Consider the following 22229-nt stretch of genomic DNA (forward strand, 5'->3'; position numbering starts at 1 on the left):
TGCAGACTATGCTGCACTACTTGAAGCCAGCCACCCTCCACCCCCAATTTAAAATGATACACTGAGCATGCTTCTAACCCTTGTGAGAACTGCACCCTGTGTACCAACCTAAAAATACACCTACTCATGGGATGAGCTATGTCTGAGCAACCTAACTCAGTAGAAGTGACATTTAGACAGCAGTCCTGAACACTTTTAGTCCGTTATATCTTGCTTTCCTTAAGCTCTCATCTACCAGAAATGTAGCAATTTAGTGCTTATATAAAGTTCTCCTTTCATCAATGTTTCATTAAAAGAGTTATATAAAGTGTGTTTGCAAGCTTATCAATACTATTTCTCTGTTCTAGTAGAAGGCAATAGCTTGTCCTTCAGGTGAGGAAATCCTAAGTTTTAAATTGCTTGTGGAACACACCATTGTCATGCTGGATCAGGGAGGTGGTTCATCTAGTCCTCATGTGTAGCCAGTATGAGATACTTCACAGGAAGGTACAAGCAACCACACCACTACAAAATGCAGTCACCCAGATCTCAGGAATTAATAAAACTTGCTCTGTGATTAGAATTTCTTCACTCCCCCACTCCCTTGTATCTCATCTTTAAAAAAAATCCACTTAACAGTGTCTACATATTATGAAATTAACACTTAGTAAAAACCAGTGCAATCTGAAAGTTAAACTGGCCCTAACCCATCAGTAGACATGATGTAATGGTGACATTTTGCAGTTTAACTTAAATCAATTGGGAATAATGTTTAGACAGCCACTCAAACTCCCTTGTAGACACTGTTAAAAAAAAAGTTGATTTAAACTCACAAATTTAACTTCTAATAGAGCACCTTCCCTCATTTAGCAAGGCCTCAGCTCTACCTCATCAGTATATTACCACCTCTATACTTTAACTTCACTCCATTTGGATGAAATGTTTTTAAGGAATCCAATTAACCTTTCACAGTCAAAGCTCTTCTACCGGGAGACATTCAGAAACAAGTCAAGTATCACAATGTTTATTGATAGATACAAGTATATAAAATCAGGGCATGAACATGTCTTGATAAATTAAGTAGACTTAATTTCAATACTATAATAAGAGGGACCAATTCAATTTCTCACTATTTTATGTTTCACACCCACAAAAACCACTTCCAAGGGCATTTAACCACCTTTCCAAACTGATCAGTTTTTGTGCAAGTAAACCATGTTTCTTTTAAAAAGACTTGTGCACTTGCCCAGGCTCAAGGATATTAAAATCTAGCACATAAAGCCCATTACTAGAGGTAGAATTACAGGCAATATACTATTACGGCAACAACCATCGATTACAGTTAAGGATTCTCTGTAACAACCAAATGGATAATCAAATATTGCAACGACTCAAGTATTACACTGAGCAAAGTGCATTTCTACAGTATTCAGTGTTGCTATTCAGTTTTCTAACTTAACAGCCTATAATAACTGGCAGCAAAGAAAACCCTTGCAATAGACTGCTTCTGCTTGAGAACTTATGATGTAATTATTGCATGCTGCTAATACACTGTTATCTAAACATTAAAGATACTCTAAAATATTTTATGGTAGACTATGATTAAGACATACTACAAAAACCTTATGCAGAAGAATATCCTATTGACACGCTTCTGCTTTAAATATTGTGAAACATTACAGCGGAATGAATTTTCGCAGTGGTTAGGTCAAATGCAGTTACATCATAGCAACAGTGTTTGCACAAATTTAAGGCTTTGGCTGGTTCTTTAGTCAGCTTCTTCTTCAGATTCTTCTTCTTCAGCAGTTTCCAGCCAGGTTAGCCACTGGTTTACCTGCAATCATATCAATGCAATTTCAGAAGCAGAATGAGCAGACTGTGCGCGCGCACACAAATTTCTACGTCTCATTCAGGTGGCTTTCCCCTAAAATACTAGCATAGAAAGCATTTCTTTTGGCTAGCATACATGTCATGGACCTTTGTCCCTTTACTGTGTGGAGTAGTGGGGCAGTGCTCCTTTATCCTGCCTCAGATTCCTTTCCCCAGCCCAAATAAATGCCACATAAGAGCATTTCTAAATTAAGCTAAGTACTTAATATTTTTACAATCGGCTTCCCTGAACTCATCAGCACAATGGAAGTAGGCAGATATATACTGAAAAAAGAGTTTTACGATTTCTGCTCCATTATACAGTTTTACCTGGAATAAAGCTTTGCCCTTCCCTGGAAACTCTTGAGTAATATCCTCTTTCCATGCCAAAAAGGCTTCCTCTTCAATAATTTCCATGTCGTAGAAATGAACAAAAAAGCGCAGTAACATGCCTATAAAAAACAGGCCAGGTAAACCAATTCAATATTAGGCATATTGCTTTCCTCAGAAGCCGTTTCCCCAGCTGTAGAAAGCTCTACACAAGGCTGACAATTGCACATTAAATGAAGTTTCATTTAGGTAAGTATACTGTTGCACCCAGGTGGTAAACTTTAAGCACATCCTAGTTATAAAAGTAGCAGAGGCTGCAATTATTATAGACTGCCCTTTGACAGACAGGTTTACTAAACACTTCATAACATGGATGGCACTGGATTCATACTTTGCCAATTTGTTACTGTATGAGAGGGAAATACGTAAATACATTATCCATACCTTTTGGAAAGTTGTTGTTGTAGCAGTGCACCTGAAGTGCATACAGAGCACTCACTTGTAGATCAACATGGTCATGAAGAAACTTCTGCATTACTGGCTTGAAGGAAAGAAGCAGTTGTTTTTCCTGTTCTAACTGCTCTTTAGAAGGAGCAGACGAAGAATCTGGTTCGTCATTAGGCGGGCTTACTTCACTTGAAATATACTGCAAGAAACTGGAAATAAAAGTTAGATATAATTTCAAAATGTTTTCATAGAAGACTAGTGAATTACTTTCACATCGTCGAAGTAGCTGTACAAACAAGCACTTCTGTCAGTTAGTTAAATTCACTATCAATATTTTCCACTTTCAACTGCTTAAAACTCACCACATTAAACCCAAAGACCAACAAGGTCCTATCTGGGAAAGTACTCAATGAGTAGACAGACAAGTTATTTGTGGGCCTATTCATCTTCAGATGCAAGGAATCCTAATCTATTTCCTTGGACTCTGCTGTTAGGGCACTGAAGGATTTGAGGACAAGGTCAGGATTTGCTCTTTAGAGCATTCTTTCCTTCTGCCGTAGTGCTTTAAACAGCATTAAAAACAAGTCATTATGAACCCCCTACTTGTGTAAGATCTTGTCTCTATATCCTCCTTCTGCAGGGTACACTTTATTCCTGCTATGTGGATACTTCATAAGACATTAGTGAGCACAAGTCCATGTTTGGACTACTAACAAGTATGACTGATTAATTCAGAGCAAACCTATCAGCTCACCTGGTCATCAAAATATTCACAAATCCCTTATCTACATGAAGTTTGGGTGAAATGTTGTCTTTAATCCATTTATAGATGGCTTGAGGGGATGGATCCAACTTTATTTGCTTCAACAGTTCCTTCTCCAGTTTCAGAAGTGGGAACAAGAAACTCAGTCCTTTCCCTTCCAAGATCTCCAGCATACGATCCTTATTCTGATCAATTTCTAAGACAAATTGAATGAAAATTCTGAATAACTAAGACAACTTTTGAAGTTAAACGATGGACCAAACCAGCTTAGCTGAAAAGGAGAGGTTACTTACAATTGCACAGTAACTGAGTTCATGATGTTTTGCCACGATGGGTGCTCCAGGCAAGGATGTACACATGCCCATACAGACTAGGAGATTTTTCTACTAATAGTGCCTATGGGTCTGCACCTGCACTGTATGCCTCCTTGTGCTCTGGTATGAGGAGCAAACTAGGACACTCCAGTTCCTTCAGAACCTCACAGCACAGTAAGACTCCAAAGCAAATGGGAAGGGAGGTAATGGCAAAAAACACATAGGGCCAAGACATCAGGAAGAATGCCAATTACTATAAGAGTAGGTTTAAACTAGTGTAAACTGTGGATTCTCTAACTTCACGTCTTTAAAAATCATGATTTGAGGACTTCAGTAACACAGCTAGATGTTACAGGTCTATTAAAAAGGAGTGGGTGATCAAGGTTCTGTGGCCTGTAACGTGCAAGGCAGATTAGAGGACGGGTTCTCAAACTGGGGGTTGAGGTGAGTGTGTGTGTGGGTGGAGAAGGAGGAGGAAGAAAGAAAGAAAAAGAAGAGTCATGAGCTGTCAGCCTTCACCCTCAAACCACACTGTCTCCAGCATTTATAATAGCGTTGTGTGTTTTTTTCAGGGTGGGAGGTGTGTCTTGCACTCAGCGTCTTGCTGTGTGAAAGGGGGCACCAATTCAAAAGTTTGAGAACCACTGGATTACAGGATCATGATGGTCCCTTCTGGCCTTAAAGTCTATGGATCTAAGTTAAGTAACCTCTCCTTGGAGTTATTGTCCCTACGGGTTGTGACAAAGCTCCCACTCTACCTTGGTGGGTCTTGTGCTTAGTGGCGGATTTGCTCGCCTTGGAGCTTCACGGCAGCCCTCAGCTTGGCCGTTTTTCCTGAATTAACAGTCCAGGTCGACTCCTCCTGTGTCTGACCAGGAGTTGGGGAGGATTTGGGGGGAACCCAGGCCTGCCCTCTACTCCGGGTTCCAGCCCAGGGCCCTGTGGAATGCAGCTGTCTAGAGTGCCTCCTCGAACAGCTGTGCGACAGCTACAACTCCCTGGGCTACTTCCCCATGGCCTCCTCCCAACACCTTCTTTATCCTCACCACAGGACCTTCCTCCTGGTGTCTGATAATGCTTGTACACCTCAGTCCTCCTATAGTCCGCGTTCTCACTCTCAGCTCCTAGCGCCTCTTGCTCCCAGCTCCTCACATGCACACCACAAACTGAAGTGAGCTCCTTTTTAAAACCCAGGTGCCCTGATTAGCCTGCCTTAATTGATTCTAGCAGCTTCTTGATTGGCTGCAGGTGTTCTAATCAGCCTGTCTTAATAGTCTCCAGAAGGTTCCTGATTGTTCTGGAACATTCCCTGTTACCTTACCCAAGGAAAGGGATCTACTTAGCCTGGGGCTAATATATCTGCCTTCTATTACTCTCCTATAGCCATCTGGCCCGGCCTTGTCACAGGGTGTACTACATAAAAGTCCCAAGCAATTCCTTAATGTGGAGGAGGGTGTTTAGGAGGTGGATCCCATACAAAGTATAGAACAGCTTCAAAGGCTGCGTCCGCTCTGAAGGCATGGAATAAGGCATAATGCTATGAAAATGTATTAAGGGAGGATCAGGTGACTGACTTGCAAGTGTCCTTGATGGGCACCTTCTTAAGGAGGGCAATGGAATTAGATGAGCCCTCACGGAGTAAGCAGCGACTTGAGAGGGTTCATCCCAGAAAGCAAAATGCACCACCACAATCACTTCAGTCTGAGAGGAGACTGAGTGACCCCTCCAAAGGGCAAAGTCTAGGGAAAGCCCTTTGAAGGACTTACTTTGATAAGGACAGAAATCCAGGGCCCATTTTATATCCAATGTATGAAGACTGGTCTCTGAACCTTATCTAAGTTCCACTTGTCTAGGGAAGACAGATGAATGTCCTGATGGATGTGGCAGTCCAGTGATACTTCACGGAAGAAGTGTGGTAGGCCTGTAACGTAACTTTTGCCCAGAAAACACAGCATATGATGGGTCAGCCATGAAGGCTTCCAGCTCCCCATCCCTTCTGGCTTAGGCGACTGCCACAAGGAACGAAGTGTTGAAGAATGGATGAAGCAGTCAGCAGGTTGCCCTGCGTTTGAAGGGAAATCCTTTTACTGTGTTAAGCATTAAGCTGAAGTTCCAGGGTAAGTTGTGGTCCTACACTGGAAGGAACAGATTAAGGAAGCCCTTAAGGAATCTTGCTGCAGGATATGCAAAGATAAGGGGTTTTTCTGAGTGGCAGATGGAAAGCTGTAATGGCAGATAAATGAACCTTGACAGAGCTCAGGAACAAGCCCATCAATTTCAGGATTAGTACAAAAGCTGAAGATAGATTTCCTGCTATTTAAAAGGACTTGCAAGAGCAGAAGTACTTCTAGATCTTCTACCTATTCTCCCCTGGCATCTACACACACATAGAACCAACTGAACTTCAGAAGAACATTCCTGCTCTAGGCCTGAGAAGCTGGGATGATAAACTGGGGCAGGTTATGGAGCCCTACTACAGAGCCAGAAAATCAGTCATTACAAGAAGGTACAGAGGCAGACCAGATGGGCCAGGAACCACATTCATCTTGGCCACACTGTGGTTATGAAAGTGATCATGGCTTTCTCTTTGAGCAGGGCTTTATAGATCAGTGAAATTGGAGGGAAGGCACATAAGGGACCAATGTGCCAGAAGACCATCTCCCAGGGAGTCACAACTGTGTATCTTTCACACTCTGCTCTGAGAAAACTGGCATTTTAAGTTGGAAGGCATGGCAAAAAGGTCTACCTGGGGAAGGCCCCTGGTAAGGCTGATCTTTCAAAATAGCATGTCTGTCAGCTCCCACTTATGAACTTGATGGCACTACTAGCCAACAAAACCAAACAAAAACTCCAATTAAGAATGCAATGGCACGCACACATCCTCATCTCAGGCATCCATATAGACAACTTGAAGAATAGCATTGATACGACATCAAATAAATCACTGGGGTAGAAAAAACCTGATCAATATAAGAAATTCTGCTATATGACAGACAAAGTTATTTATTAAAATACCTTATCCCCCTCCCCAAGAACGTTTCATGGCATTTTCCACCCTAGTGCACTTTACAGAAGTTGCAAGATAAAATGATTAATATCATGTCACAAGTATTTTTGATTGCTTACCTGGCAACATCTTCTGCATGTTGACTTTGCTTTGTTGGAAGAGTTCAGTTAGCCATTCACGGTCTTGTAACTTAGCTAACTGCTGAAGACAAAGCAAGAAGAGGGGGAAATGGGTGCCACTCTCCAGTGGTTGAGCCAGTTCTGAAATGCTCACCAGTTCTGAAATAATGGCACGGGCTGCAAACTGTGCTAAGTAGGATTTCACCAAAGGGATGTCTACCTCCAGTTTGGGACACTGGTCCAATACATTCAGGAATGCCTAGGAAGAGGGAAGAATATTAAGTTGTCAGCAACATGATTAGTCTAGGGAACTACAAGATGAAAGAACCTTACACGCAAGGTCTGTTCTGTCTAAAGGACACTAACTATACATCCAGTGAAAACTGTGTCTATTATTCGGAGTAGTACCCATAATTTACTATAGCAGTTGTTTTCAAACTTTCTGTATTGTGACCCCTTTCACACAGCAAACCTCTGAGTGTGATCCCCTTATACGGGCGAGGGGGGGGGGGGGAGGAGAAAGACTTAAATTAATGGGGGCTGGGAAATGTCTGCCCCGCAGAGCTGATAGCTCACAATCCCCATGCAAACACCTTGCGACATGAGGAATTATGACCCCCAGTTTGAGAACCCCTGTACTATAGGATATTACAGAAAAAAAGAAGTAGAATTCTATCAAATAAGAAACTTGAAAACCATCTAGTCAGTTTCACAATTTCCATTTGTAGATCTTGGAAACAGTCACTGAAACTGTCACATTTGAAATAGGAATGTAGTTGTAAAGCCACAACAGTTGGGAGAGGGATTTACAAAGTCAGCATTCAGTTTTTTACAGTTTTTAAGCAGACTACCTTTTTGAAGCTAAGCATCAGAAACAGAACCTTTAACTCAAAAAGAACTCCAAAGCTACAACACAGAGTACCTGCATGAAGTTGTCACTAGTGGCTATTCCTTCCTGTTTGAGTAAGCTGATCAAAGCACTTGCTTTCTCTTTATCTTCATCTGATCGGTCTAGGGATTGAATTATAATTTTGCTCAACATCTCAGGTAGGAAGGGCTTTGGAGCCCTCATTTCTCTCACACCATTGATAGCATCATTTGCATTTCCATTGTTCAGATAGTCAGTTACAACAGCTTCCTGAAATAGAAATGAATATCTGAGCTCCACTGATTTCTTGCAGCAGCCGTGTCTCCTGTTTGGAGCAGAGTACAACATTAACTTACAGTGAGTTTAAGCAATTCTTCCTTAGAAGGTGGTGGCTTTTTACTGATCTTTGCAGGCTTCTCTTGAATAAGTGGTGGATTTGTTTTGAGACCAAGCTGAGGAGGCTTGAAAATAAGTGATAAAGTTAGGGTAGTTTCAGAAATTACGTATTTGGTTACATTTATTCAAATAATCTTTTGCTGAAAGTACAGCCAGAAGAAAAGCCTGTATTCATTTCACTGTTTTTTATATACGATTGTGATTTATCCTGATGCATGTGCAAGAGCTACTTTAGTTGTCAGCGCTTAAATTGCATACATATTTATATAGAGCTAAACAATAGTTACTTATCAAATTAGGATATTTACCTGTCCCAAAGGTGGTGTCTGAGTGCGTGGTGGTTGTGCACTGGGAGGAATCATAGTTATTTGGGGCTGAAGCTTTGGCACTTGGTTCTTATTCATTAGAAAAGATTGAGCAGGTCTCAGGCTTATCTGTAAGACGACAAATCCTAGCCCATCAAACTGCTGAAGTTCCTTGGCAAGTCATTAAATAATCAGAATATCACACAAGCCCTGCTAATATAGTATAGTGATTCAGGACAAATTTATTTTTGTAGGCCTGATCTTGATCTCATGCCAGTTTTACACTAGTGTATTCAATGGGATTTCAGAATTTACACTAGTAAAACTAATCAGGAATAGGCCAAGTGTGTACTTCAACACCCAACAACAGAATGAAAGAAGGATAAAAGTCCCAATTTGAAACAAGATGTGTTAATATAAGGTGCCTGTGTATTTAAGTCTTGGCTGTTGATTTACAATATCAAAGACACAATATTGCTAGTTTCAGCCTTGCTTTGGTATTTTGAGGACTGCAATATAAACCCAAAGTGATCTGGTTTGGAAACAGAGGCATGGCTATTAGGTAAGCCAAGATTTAAAGGAAAAATATGCAAGTTGACATCTCAGTGACTGTGTCAAATGCAGAGTAAACTTTGTATTATTGTACATGCATATCAGTTTTCAGATTGACTGAAATGTTATTTTATCATGGCCAACCACTCCCCAAAGCGGGCCTTTAAAGAGAGCCGGTATTGTGACCAGATGAAGAGCTCCTTTATATGAAAGGCCAGAGGTACTGGCCTTGCTTTATGAAAGAAAAATCCTGAGAAATTGCCCTCATATCTCATAATCTTGCTCACAGGACGCTGGACACCCAAGGATAATGAGGGTTAAAGTGAAAGTGGAGAAGGGACAAAGAAGAAAAGAGGAGGAGATAAGAATCAGAGGTCCAGCATTAGTCCTCGTAATAACGCGTCTTGCTATAATCATTGGGCAATATATTAAGAATGCTGCAAGTAATGTAGGTATATACCTCATCTGCATTAAGCTGTCCTTTCTTAGAAAACCGAGGTGGCATATCCTTCGACTGTCCTTGTTGCTGGGATAACAGTCCCTGATTCTGGTTATGGTAGAGCTGGCTTTGCCCCTATTTCAGAGGGAGAGAGAGGGAGAGAGAGAGAGAGAAAGAAAGAAAGAGATAGAGAGAAAAGAAGTGCAGATGACGGGGGTGCACAAAATATGGTAGTAGTACCAAAGGAACTAGAAGTTCAATAGAAAATATTTGCCAGGGAAGGAAGAAAGAGGGGAAAAAAAAGTAGTGTATTCTATCCCTAAAACCAGGGCCATGGATTTAAAAGAAAAAAATCGACACATTACACACTTCTGACTCGAAGTCATTAAATGTGCACCTTCCCTGGCAATAAAGAAAGAAGTCTCCCTTGCATCAGTCTCTCTCTTTTTTTGGGGGGTGGGGGTGGGGGGATGGAGAGGGGAGCTGGGGGAGAAACGACGCAGTGTGCAAGAAGTGCTTATTCTCCTACCAGCTGTAAGAACCTTATACACCACAGATGACCATCATCCATCTGGAAGCCTGCACATCTGTCTCAATCTAAAGAGATTCCAAAACTAAGAGGTTTCAGATATACCTAACCACCAAAAGTCTTCCTTACCTGATTTTTCAAAAAAGATTTGCCTAGATCTCCAAACTGGGATTGAGCAGGAGGCATGAGGTGTCCCCCATGGCCATTGAAAAGTTGATTTGAACGATGACGTCCCATGGTTGGTGAAAATCTATCCTGAATAACTCCTGGACCAGTACCAATTCCACTACCTGTATATAGGAAGGTGAATGAGAACATAGACAGTCATGTACACACCTGACGTTCAAGAGAATGCTGCTGCCGCCACAGCAGCTTTCGGATTTCCGTTTACCTGGCATTTGTCCAAACATATCAGCAAGCCCTCCAAGTGGGTCCCTGTCAAGTTTCATCCTGGGTGGCATAAACGGTCCCTCCAGAAAAAAGTCGCTTCTCATCCCTTGAGCCATAGGAGCAGGAATAAAGACTCCCAGATCCTTCAAAGACAGATTTAGAATCTTAGTCAATTCATCTAGATAGTTCTGCAAGTCCAGAATATGTATTCGCAGTCTAATCAGATTCTAGGATTAAGAGTTTAGTCAGAGTCCAGGAGTCTTCATGGAAACATGCCACAGATAACCAATAATACATCATTACATTTGATGCAAATGTACATGGAAGTACTTACTTTTACTGCATCTTGACGGATTTGATTGATAGTCTTTGGTCCATTGTCAAGAAAAGCTTTGCGAGGAACCCAGTTGTGTTCTCTCAACTCCACAGTATCCTAAATGAAAAAAGCAAAAACTTAATGGGAGGGGGGAGAGAGGAGACGAGACGAGACAAAGAGGGCAAGAAACCTCACAGGACAAACTGTTAAGTGACTGGCACTCTTACCTGCAGCAGGAAACGAATCCTTGCTGGCAATTCCTTACTTAACATCAAGGAGCGCATACGGGCAAAGTACTGATCCATTAAGGACTACGAGGAGAAAGAGGCCAAGTTTAGCTTAGTTGTTTAAAGTTTCAGTTTCCCCCTCAATAGTCTCTCTTTTCAGGATCAGTATTACAAATTACATTTTAAATGTGGCAGTGTTCAAATGATCTAAAAATGATAAAGACAAACAAGCTGTTGTCCTCCCCTTCTGTTTCCATTCCTTTAAGGGAACGGTTTGGACTGGACTGTAGCTGAATCACTAGACTATCTTCTGCCCAAGTCACTCTGAGGCAAAAGTCAACACTACTTAGCTTTATAAACATTCTGACAATGACCAGCTACTAAAAATACCTATGAAGACAAGACAAGTCAACCTTAAGAGACATGGGGTAGGAAAGTTATAGGCCATAAACATATAGAAGAAACATCATGTAACTAGTTGCTTGTGCTTAGAATACAGATCTACATCATCTCCCCCCCCTCCCCCCGATAGAAAACATTCAGATACATAATTCCCCAACTTTCTAGAGTGAAAATTGTGAACAAGCAACTTATTTCTGCCTTTTTTCCCCCCTCTCCAGAAAGCCATCTCAAATAAAAAAAATACAATCAAAATATGAATCCTTCACAGATTTAACACAACGGTTCCAGCATTCTGTTTAGAGAGAGAGAGAAAAAAAAAAAAAAGACGACAAGTCTGCGCTAAGTGTGCAGAGTTCACACCAATTATGAAGTGATGAAAAGGCAACACAATTAATGTAGATGAACTCCCTGAATATAAAGAACTTAGACAGTCCAAATCTAGTTCTTTCCAGCCAGTTTTTAAAGGTTTTGGTATAGTAGCATTCAGTCTGAAACACTAATTCAAAGTGGATTGCAACATATTACACCTGGGTCCAAAATTTTTTTTTTAAAAATCAGTGTTAGTACTCCAGTTTGAAAGAAAGACATACCTTGGCTTTTGCATGGTCTAGTCTAGGTCCCACTGTCCTCATTATCTGACAGAGGCACTCCAAATCCTCCCCCATATCCTTGAGTTGGACTCTCTTCTTCTTTTCCAAAAGCTAAAACATTAAAAAGAGGGATTATTTCCATTAAGAGGGGGATCTTTCTGCAGACAGTTATGAGGTTAATTCAAAATACAGAATGCTCTCCCCTCTCTCTATATAGAGCCTGATTCTGCAAAATACCTGGACCAAATTAAAACCTATGAGAATTCTCCAAGATGAGAACTCTATCTGTTCGATAAAGCTATATACTGCACTGAAAGTTGCCCCTCTTGAAAAAAAGAAAAAAACACACCCCAAAGTATTTTGCACGGTCATTAACTATTCAAATTTTCCTACATACACACTTCTTAAAGCAATATTGACTATTTCGCACTTGAATGTTAGCTGTAAAGAACTATTTTACCAAGCTGTTACACAAATTTAGGAAGTCCTGACACTTACTGTTTTGATGCACTTATGAAGGATAGATTCATGAATAAGATCAAGCTTGCCAAGTTCTCCAATGAATTTGATGTTCCCCAGCATCTTGATCTTGGCAATAGCTCTCTGTTCCTCCTCCTCCGGGAGGAGGGGACCATCACGCTTATCATAGACTGGACGTAAAGAGAAGTGTGTCAGCAATACTCTACAAATATACATAAAATATAAACTCTAGATTTAATATAGACTAGCTTTAATCTTACTATCAACATTTCTGGTGCGGTTCTCAAATTCATCTTGAAGTTTAGAAATTAGGAGGCGTCTGAATGTCTACAAACAAGATATAATTAGGTTTCAGACCAATGCAGTTAACCACACAAGCAAAAAGTTTAGATTTTCAGTGAGAGAGAGGAATAAGACACTCACTGTGCTTTGCTTCTGTCCTGGATGACACTCTGCTGATGGGCCATCAAAGTTGGGTGCATCTTCTGCCAGCCGCAGACATAGTTGAGCATACAGGGAGCTATACTTCGGCTCTTCGAGGGCTTTGTCTACGATCTAAAGAAAATAGTATGTTTCTAGTACCGTAACTGATTAGATTTTAATTCAAACTTTAAGATACCCTTTCAGGATTAAGTAGTGAATATCTTCAATAGGACACTAACAGGGGACTTTTAAAAACTGTCTATTTGGGGGCAAAGTACCCAGTCATACAGTTACAAGAGTCACTCTTATATGTGACTATTGTTCCAGATGGACTCCTGGTATTTCCTAACCTCTTGTAGCCTTAGAGAACTTGAGTATCTTGTGTAATCTTCAACACACTGGTATTCCAATGTTAAAAAATACCCTCCTCCCTCCCCTCCTACCACCTCAGAATCTATTACAGCCTTACAACATTGCTATGGGATTTAGACAGTAGTTGTGCCTGAGCTCACACATCTTTTATTTCATGTGAATGAGTGTATTTGGTTCTGCCTCTGCACCGGGGGGAGGGGTGGGGGTCACAGCATGGTGTGTGTCTGTGGACTAGATTATCTCTCAAAGTCCCTGCCAGCCCCATTTTAGTTCACCTGACTATACTGAAGTAATTTACACAGAGCACAAAGATGGGTAGTACGGTACAAATTATTTTGCACAGTATAACTACTACTAGTAGCAATGTTTCAAAAAAAAAAACAAACAAAAAAAAAACAAAAAAACAAACAAAAAAAAAAAACAAAAAAAGCTACACTATCACTTGGCACTCAAGTGTAACAGAGTCCCAAGACCACCTATAGAAATATCAGAAGCATTTGTGGCTAATAAAAGCCTGCTTCAGATTAAAAGAAGTCTTCACATCCTGTACTACTGTAGAAATCTTTACCAGGAAAGGTTGTTTTCATATATGCATAAACATTAAATTGCTCGTTAGTTAGGCTGTTGCTTCTCTTCCAGTTGTAACCCCCAATATGTAATAAAATTAAGTTTTGGGCAATATTCCGTCATCTATTTGTCCCTCTTTTATATAACAGGAACAATTCTGAGACTTTAACCAAGATCAGTCATCCTTTAAGCAAAAGCTTAAGTTTTAGTACAATCACTTATTCTTATTGAATACTAAATTAATAAGCACTTAAAAATACACCTGACTTACCAGCAGTATGATCCCTTTTAGAATGAGCTTAGACTCTACACCCACATTGAGGAGCTCAAGGCATAGCTTGTCAAACTTTTCAGGAGTAAGTTTATTTAGTATGCTAGAGGAAAAAAAAGTTAAGAGGAATCAGTTATGTTTGTAAAACGTTCACATAGTCCATACAGTTTAATCTACGTGAGTTGGGGTTAAGATTTGAGTTCTCCTGGTTTTCTTCCAGTTTTCACTTTTGACAAGAGCAATTTACTTTGTAAAAAGAAAAAGGAGTACTTGTGGCACCTTAGAGACTAACGAATTTATTTGAGCATAAGCTTTCGTGAGCTACAGCTCACTTCATCGGATGCATACTGTGGAAAATACAGAATTTACTTTGTGTGTTTGTCAACTAGAGTAGCTTTTAGGGCACATGAAAAATACACTCAGTAGCAAAGAGAATATAGCAGTCTTAATCCCCCCTTAAAGTTTTTTTTACATGATGCAGGGCAGACAATTCATATTTTCTACTGCTCCTGCTCCACCAATCCCTTACAGAAGACAGCTACTCAGGAATTTCTAACCAGCTTCAGGAATACTCTCTCATAAGTTTATGCACATGTATTTGCCCCTCCTTCTAACCCTTCCATTAGGAACTATGTATTTCAATTTTAACCATATAAGACATTTCATTTGTGGACCCTCCCCCCCAAAACCAACAAAACAAAAAAAAACCCCATAACTTTTAACGAAAGCGTGGACCCCTCTGGAAATCTTGGATGTAGTCTGCAGACCCCTTGGGGTCTGAAGACCACAAGTTGAAAACTACTGGTATAAAAGTACTTATACTACAGGTTGGTAAGACAATATGGGGGAAAGATAATTTTTAGTACTCCATTTTGCCAATTGATATTAACCTTAAAAACAACAGACCAACTTACCCTCTTACTTTCCTGAAGATTGCATCATGTCGTTCTTTGTCATTTGCGGAGTCGTCATCTCGTCTAGTGCTTCGTGAAGGAATCCATTTCTGAGCGTTTTGCCCTGGGGTTTTCCCCAGGAACTCGCTATATTTATTGACAAATATAAATAAGTAAACTGAGAAAAAACGATTTTGCTCAAATATTGTCACAAGCAGCAGAAGCATTGAATGTCACCTTAGATTTAGGATATGAACCTGCAACTGGTTGTGCAACAGGTGCGCCCTTAGCCTATGGGGACAGTACGGAGACCCACTTTTGCAGGATTGGGTATTCTCTAGGATCCCCAACAACTCCTCTCCACACCCCCTTTACTTCACTTCAGTTAAATGAAATCTGATCATATTAGCACTAACAAGTTAGTAATTGCCTACAGTTGGCCAGTCTAACTAAAAAGTTAAATGTCTTTCTCTTGTATACAAAACTGGAATAAGATTTGTCAGTGTTATCTGTTAGCAAGCTAACAAAAACTGACAAAAAGTATAATCACATGGTGTCTTAGAAAAGTCTACAGGTTTGAGATCAATAATTGCTGCATGCATGCAGACTCCTTATTTATGGGTGTATATGTTTTTACCACCATGGCAATATGACATACCTGTTGCTGGCAGTCTTGGGATAGTGCTGAGGTGCACCCCTACTACCTCCTCCGCCTGAAGAAGCACTGTTTCAGAGAAGAAAATATCTTTATTCAAGGCTTTTCAAAAGTACTCTCTCTAGCTCAGGACTAGCTACACGGTTTTTGTATATTTTATTTGAAAGTTTAGCTATACATCCTTCACAAACAGAAGTTAAAAGTGATACAATTAATCTGTCACTTAGCATATGAAACGAACTTAAAATTCTCAGAGAGACAGTTCAACGTATATATTACCAGACATTTTGCTTTTGAGTTATTTTACAATAGTCTGTCATTGAGAGGAAAAAACCTACCTGAAACGAGAAGCACCCCCTTCTGCAATCGCACTCTCCACTTTGGCGGCTTGACAACGAAGAATCTTCAAAAGAATAATAAATTGACAGGGTGGGGGGAAAAAAACCTAGAACGATAAATCAAGAGATCATATTACAATTATTCGCTTGTGCTCATATCAGAGTTCTTTTCTTCAGCAGGATGACATCTATTAAACTCAAATAATGTGATTTGTGTTAACCAAGGGCTTTTATTAAAAAGCACTCCCCCAGAGCTTAAATACAGCTTGAAAGTCAGTTTATTCCTTCACTTATGTGCAACACTTGATGACATCAGCAACATAAAGCAATGTAGGAACATTCTCAGAAAGCTCGATTATGTGACCATAATCATTTCTCTTGTGGCCAAAAATAAGGTCTCAATTCTTGTCCGAGAGGCACCTTTTTCTTACAGGTTACTTAAATTAAGATTTATTTGTACTATTGTTGAGTTTGGCAGGAACAGCCATCCAATAATATCAAATTTAACAGGAATGCATCCTAAAAATCGTAGTGTGAACAGATGTGCCAGATCATAAAGGGTTTAATCCAGGCCTATTTAAAATCACATGAATATCTAATCCATGTAATAGTCATTTAACTACAGAACTGCTTTAAACTCCTCACCCCACAAATGGTTAAGATCCAAAGATGGAGGTAGTTTGAGCATGCCTGGAAACGTGGGTGGCCTTTAAAAGAAAAATCAGAGCAGTACTCATCATGGAGGTAGTCTGCTCTGAAAAGAAAAGATCGAGCACCTGAACAGTTCTGTGTTTCAAAATTTTCCTTCCACAATCTTTTCTACTGGCTCAGCCATTTTAAAAAATTAAGTGACTGAAATAAAGCATGATGGAGCCAAGCATAGTTCTCGTCACTGGAGAATGAGCGCATGAAAGGTGTTTCCCCCTGAGGAAGTCCCCCTCCCTCCTATGCAGGTTTGGCAGGTAAGCGCTACCTCCTACTCTTTAGGGATCCTTTCCGCGTGAGCAATACACCTTCTAATCCTGCCCTGGCTGCTCAGGGCTGGGGGCAAGGGAAGGGAACAAGAGGGGGCTGCAGCCGAACAAAAGGGCTGCGGGAAACGCAGGCGACAGCAGCGACGCCCCTGCAGGACACAGGCACTTCCCCACTCACTGCCGCACGGAGCCCCGAGCGCCCCCCTGCCCCCCGCCTCCGGGCGCCGCCCGTTCCTAGGCGCAGCAGGCCCGGCCGGCTCTTTGTTCTCAGCGAGGGAAGCAGGAAGGCCCCAGCCCGCCCTCTGCAGGGCGACGGGCCTCCCCCACCCAGGACTACGCGCAGCCCGCGAGGGCCTCGCCGCCCAGACAAAGCGCTTCCCCCTTCGCCGGCGCAGGGAGGCACCCGAAAGGGCGTGGAGAAGCGCAAAACAGGGCGGGGGGGGGGGGGGGGTGTGAAATGAAGGTCCTGCGGAGCGAGGGGCTCCTCCGCCCGCCCCCAAGGAGGGGATCCTATGGGGGCGACCACGGTCCCGAAGGCGCGTCCCCCTCTCGGGCAGGTCGGGGGTCAAGGACTCGCCCCTCCCCGGGGCAGATCAGGACCCCTCATCCTACACCCCGGTGTAGGCGGGAGCAGGCAGCTTCTCCCGGGTTACGCGGGAGCCACACTGCCTTCCCCGGAGAAATCAGTCCTCCGCCTCCCCTTTACCCCGCCGCCGCGAGCGGGCTGAGGCGCCCTTCCAAGAGCAGAGCCGGTAACCGGCTCCCCCCGCCCGGCCGCGCCGCAGCCGGTACCTCCCCACGGCTTCTCATCCTAGCCGGACAGGCTGCGAGTCTCTGCCCTTCGCTCACCGGTCAGGGAAAAGCCGGTCCCGGCGGCCGGAGCCGCCATTTTGTAGTGGAGAAAGAGGGGGAAGCGAAAAGAAGATGGCGGCCATTTTAGCGGCGGCCATTTTAGACAACAGTACCCCCCCACCCAACGCTGTCCGCCGGCACCGGCTTCCTCACCTTCCCTGGGACCTCGTCAGCTTCACCGGATCCCGGCGGCTACCAAGGGCGGGGGGGGGGAGACGAGAGAAGGGAGGGGGAAAGAGGGAGCCGGGGACTGGGGTGGGGGGGGGGGAGAGCGTGCGACGCAGGACGAGCCTCCGAGTCACCCAAGCAGGAGCAGCCAAAAGCTTCCGTCAACCACCTCCATAGAGATCCAACTCGCGACCGCTTCTAACGCGCACTGAGACAGCCCCACTAACTTTATTACCCTGCGCGCAACCTACCCCCGCCTCAGCACACCAACGGCCAATCGCCGCCGGAGACTCCGCCCACCCCCGCCAATCACAGCAGAGGAAGGGGGCGGGGATAGAGCAAAGATGGGGGAGGAGCGAGCAAGGAAAGCTTGGTTGAAGAGCAGCACCTCCGCAGTGCAGCACCGGTATGCGCGAAGGCATTTACGCCAACGGGATTGCGTAACTGACTGGATGTAAAGGGGGCGGTTGCGCAAGTGGCGCACCCATTCAATGGGGGCTGCCTGCCTGTCTCTCTTCTTTGCTGTTTGTTCCTATGTTTCTCCCATCAGGCAGGCTCCTGCTTCAGGAGGGCGAAGGAGCTGTCCCCGTGCATTACATCGGGCTGCCTGGCTCACAGCGAGCAAGGGGAGGGGACGTTTTACCTACTACTGTATACTACTACTGGCCTCTCTGACCAGGTTGAAAACACACGTACACACCCCACATATCGTTGCTACACACTACACGGTTATACATTGTGATCTGAGCCTGAAAACAGCTGCATGAAGGACCTTTGCCATGGTGGCTGCAGGGGTCTAGTCCCCTGCATCCAATTCTAGGGTTGCATTCCCTCCTTAGAGGCTACCTAGAGTGCAGTAGATGGGTTCAGCTGGTAGAGCTGTTCAGTCCATTGCATGGCATCATGCACCTGACTGATGGTTGACGATGATTCGTGAGGCCGGTTCTGACTTACATGGTTTATAATGTTTAACAATCGTTCTTGAACATGGTTGTAGCTATGGTAGCACAGTTGGATGCTTTGCCATGGAAGGACTTTTGCTGCTGCTATGACTGAGAGCACATGCACATTTCACAATGCAGCTACTAGGCAGATGAAAGATTTTCCTTAGACTATAAATCACAGTTCTTTCCTCCTCTTAATTGATATGTTTTTGCACATTATTTTAGAGTACAGTCTTGTCAACAGTAAACCATCATTATCAGACATGCCAAACGCTCAAAAAAACAAACAAAAAAAAAAACAAAAAAAACCCCACACCCAGAAATGGGGCTTGTTTTTTTGCTTAATTAGCTTGTGAATTGCTTATTAGCTAGTTTTTGGCTTGTTGCATCTTATTGCTTCCTTTTTTTTGATCAGCTCCCAGCAAGCAGCAGGGGGAAAGAGTCAGGGGTGCACAGCAGGCCCATGCTAGTCCCAGACTGCACACCGGGGGAAATCTAGTCACAGGTTTTTGCCCAGAACCATGATTGTTCAGCTTGCAGGATACGCTTCAAAATATGGCTGTTCTCTCAAACTGTTGTTTTTTCCTCACTTTTCAGAGGGTGGTGGCAAAAATAAAGTGACAGGTTTGAGTAGATATGAGGATGGTTATAGGAGAGTCTTCGTTGGGGGGTAATAGGAGAGTTCTACCTATTGAATTGTTCCAAAGTGCATGTTATAAAGATTTAAAGATTAAATAAATATTTTATATATGCAGCCTGATCTTGGAGGGAGCATACTCTAATCACAAAGTAAAGAACAGAGCCCTAAACTGTCAGCTATAGCTATGAGCATGTTAAAAGTTGTGAAGCATGGTAAACTCTGCTTAGCAATAGTGTTGCTCCTTCTTCTGATATTAGTCTCAACAATCTGGCAAATGGTGGCAGAGGTCAAGGCCAAGGGCTTTGCAGGTCAGTGCCCAGCATTGACTGAGTATACTCCTGTACTCTACCTAGTGGATACACAATACACTCGTTTTAGAAAAGTGGTGGTTAGATGACATTAAGGGTAATCTTTTTTTCCCCAGGAATAATAGCCCAGCTTCAAGGCCTGGTTCCCAGAGAACAACTCTAACAGAGACAAGGCAGAGAGCAAACTCTCCCACAGCTCACACAGCCATTTCTTCCTTGACCACTGACTTCCATGCAGAACTTGCATAACCCCAAACTAACAACAACAACAACATTGTGTGCTATACCAAAGCTAAACATTTGCTTGCACACTAGAAGACGAACTTGGAAGACTGTGTAACAGCACCACCTCATGATGTGTGCCATAACAATATCATTTTCTAAGGCTTAGTCTACACTACAGAGATAAGTGAACGTAAGGCAGCTTACGTCAACCTAATCATGTCAATGTCTACACTAGAATGCTGCTTCTGCCAAAGCAAGTGGCCGGCTACACTGACATAACTCCACCTCTGTAAGAGGTATAGTGCTTATTTCAGTGTGATTAAGGCAGCGCAGTGTAGTGGCTGCATAGACTCTGCCTTACTTAGATCTGCTGTTGGTTGTCATTCTTGTCAGTTTCATGGCTCCAGCTGTGAGCCCCAGGCTGCTGCTCTGAGCAGGAGGAAGCTGTGAAACTGACATGAATGTCAATTTCACAGCTGGTAGGTTTCCAGCAGTGAAATTGAGCCCTGTTTGGCTCACAGCTCAGGCTGTCACCCTGGGGAGGGTGGGTTACTCCACTATGAGCTCTGCACTGCTGTCAGTATCCCACAATGCCCCACTTCAGTCATGCAAGTGCTCCTGGTGAGGATATGCACCATCAGTGGCAGGTACAATAGGTCGGGGAGGCTAAGCCACTCCTAACCCAGGCCATGGCCCCGCCCATGCTTTGCTCCAAGGTCCCGCCCTTGCTTCCCTGAAGCCGGCAGGGGCTGAACTTGGCCTGGCAGCCTGGAGCTCAAGGCTTGTCTGGCTGGCAGCCCAGGGCAGCTCAAGCCAGCCTGAGGGTTGGGCCAGTGCTTTGGCCTGCCTGGTCCCCAGGCCTGCTGGTGGCCAGGGGCAACTTGGGCCAGCCCACAGGCCCCCAGTGGCCAGGGGTGACTCAGCTGGCTGGCAGCCAGGGGTGGCTCGGGCAAGCCCATGGCTGAGGGGTTGGAGTGGTTTGGCCAGGGCTTCTCCGGCTGGGAGGGGCCCCCAGGGCTCTGGCGGGCGAGTGGGGAGGGGCCAAGTAGGTGGGCTAGCCTTCCCGAAGTGGGGGAGGGTTCACCCACCACCTATGATGTGCACTATGGGCAGAAGTAGGGTAGTATGGACACCAACAGTCAATTGAATTACTGCGGTGGCTGTAGGTCAACCTAAATTAAAATAGACCTAATTTTGTAGTGTAGACAAGCCGTAACACAATTATAGCTTGCAGTTTGGTGTTTTGATGGGGATGAGGCTTTTAATTCGTACTGAATAAAATTTACCCCTGCACTGAGTGCCCACTTCAGGCACTGTGTGTCATTTAAACCAGTCATAGGAAGGCTCACTCCTCTCGTTGAAGTCAATAGGAGTGTGCTCATGTATGTTAGTTCAAATAATACTGCCACAGATGCAGCCTTAGGTGGATTCCTAGGTCATGCAGGATCCCTAGCAGCTACAGAATAAAATGCTAGACTGATATGGGTCATGTCCCTTTACCACGGGAGCTTTATGGTGATACTGCTAACTTTAACCTCCTAAAAGAATCAAAATATCTTCCTTTTTATCACAGTCCTGGATGGGTCATGCCAGAGGTTTTCCTTAACACTAAACTTCCACAAACACCCACGTTAGCTCTGGACACATCACCTACTTTGCCTTTCTTTTTTTTTTAGCTGGCATGACAGAAGTGTAGGGCAAGTGACTGAGAAAGTGACACACTAACTCTTGCACCCTGCAGCTGGGAGGTCCAAACAAATGGCTTTACTGAAAGCCTCTAATTTTCCAGAACCAACTCTGGTTCTTCATACCTTGCAGTAGGCTCTCAACACCTTATATTGCTGTCCAAAAATTTATGGGAGGCCTACCGTGGCGCACCGATATAGGCCTTTGTGTGTTCCTCTTCAGTAGGAAGATATTAATCCAAGGTATTTTCCTCTGTCTAATAACAATAAGCATTAACAGTTTAATCTACAAAATTCTATATGAAAAAACCTGAACAGACTATTTAAAAATAAATTTCATGCACAGACACATATGCTGTAATGTAGGTAAACACATGTAGGGACTGTCTTTTTTTAAAAAACAAAACAAAAAAACTAGGAAGGTCAAGATTTCTTTATGATTGGGGGGGGTGGTAGAGGAATATTTTTTCCCCTGACTTGTTGTGTCAAAAGGCAGTTTCCCCAAGGAGCTGTACAGCAACAACATTGAGCCTGCATAGGATTCACACAGGCAGACCTCCGCACCTGTTCACAGCTCCACTAACTTCAGTGG

General features: G+C 43.2%; 1 protein-coding gene and 1 non-coding gene across 4 annotated transcripts; both read right to left on the reverse strand.

Moving 5' to 3' along the window:
* Positions 1 to 987: 987 nt before the first annotated feature.
* Positions 988 to 17970, reverse strand: EIF4G2 (eukaryotic translation initiation factor 4 gamma 2). Of its 3 annotated transcripts, none has more exons than XM_037901427.2 (22): positions 17821 to 17970; positions 15842 to 15948; positions 15507 to 15572; positions 14870 to 14995; positions 13956 to 14058; positions 12746 to 12877; positions 12583 to 12649; positions 12341 to 12492; positions 11843 to 11953; positions 10851 to 10934; positions 10642 to 10740; positions 10309 to 10450; positions 10047 to 10207; positions 9410 to 9523; positions 8401 to 8526; positions 8053 to 8157; positions 7751 to 7966; positions 6829 to 7087; positions 3380 to 3584; positions 2623 to 2834; positions 2179 to 2300; positions 988 to 1813 (listed from the first exon to the last, which is right to left on the reverse strand). In XM_037901427.2, exons 8-22 carry the CDS (start codon positions 12422 to 12424, stop codon positions 1748 to 1750), a joined length of 2106 nt encoding a protein of 701 aa, XP_037757355.2. In that variant the 5' UTR covers positions 12425 to 12492; positions 12583 to 12649; positions 12746 to 12877; positions 13956 to 14058; positions 14870 to 14995; positions 15507 to 15572; positions 15842 to 15948; positions 17821 to 17970; the 3' UTR covers positions 988 to 1747. The 3 variants fall into 3 exon arrangements, with proteins under 3 accessions (XP_037757355.2, XP_043405823.1, XP_043405824.1); XM_043549888.1 differs by lacking the exon at positions 17821 to 17970 and adding an exon at positions 17608 to 17708; XM_043549889.1 differs by lacking the exons at positions 9410 to 9523; positions 17821 to 17970 and adding an exon at positions 17608 to 17767.
* Positions 9208 to 9373, reverse strand: LOC114018839. Its single transcript, XR_003564052.1, has one exon. It is a non-coding gene; the product is annotated as a small nucleolar RNA SNORD97 (small nucleolar RNA).
* Positions 17971 to 22229: the final 4259 nt, after the last annotated feature.

Source organism: Chelonia mydas, chromosome 6 (assembly GCF_015237465.2).
Source record: "Chelonia mydas isolate rCheMyd1 chromosome 6, rCheMyd1.pri.v2, whole genome shotgun sequence".
In the NCBI taxonomy this organism is placed as follows: domain Eukaryota; kingdom Metazoa; phylum Chordata; order Testudines; family Cheloniidae; genus Chelonia; species Chelonia mydas.

What these genes read in the sequence shown, in the direction of transcription:
- EIF4G2 (XM_043549888.1), bottom strand. An exon ending in CCGCACCAGAAATGTTGATA is followed by an intron (nt 12,493 to 12,582) that starts GTAAGATTAAAG and finishes CTTTACGTCCAG; the next exon opens with TCTATGATAAGCGTGATGGT. An exon ending in TCCGTCAAGATGCAGTAAAA is followed by an intron (nt 10,451 to 10,641) that starts GTAAGTACTTCC and finishes CTGTCTTTGAAG; the next exon opens with GATCTGGGAGTCTTTATTCC.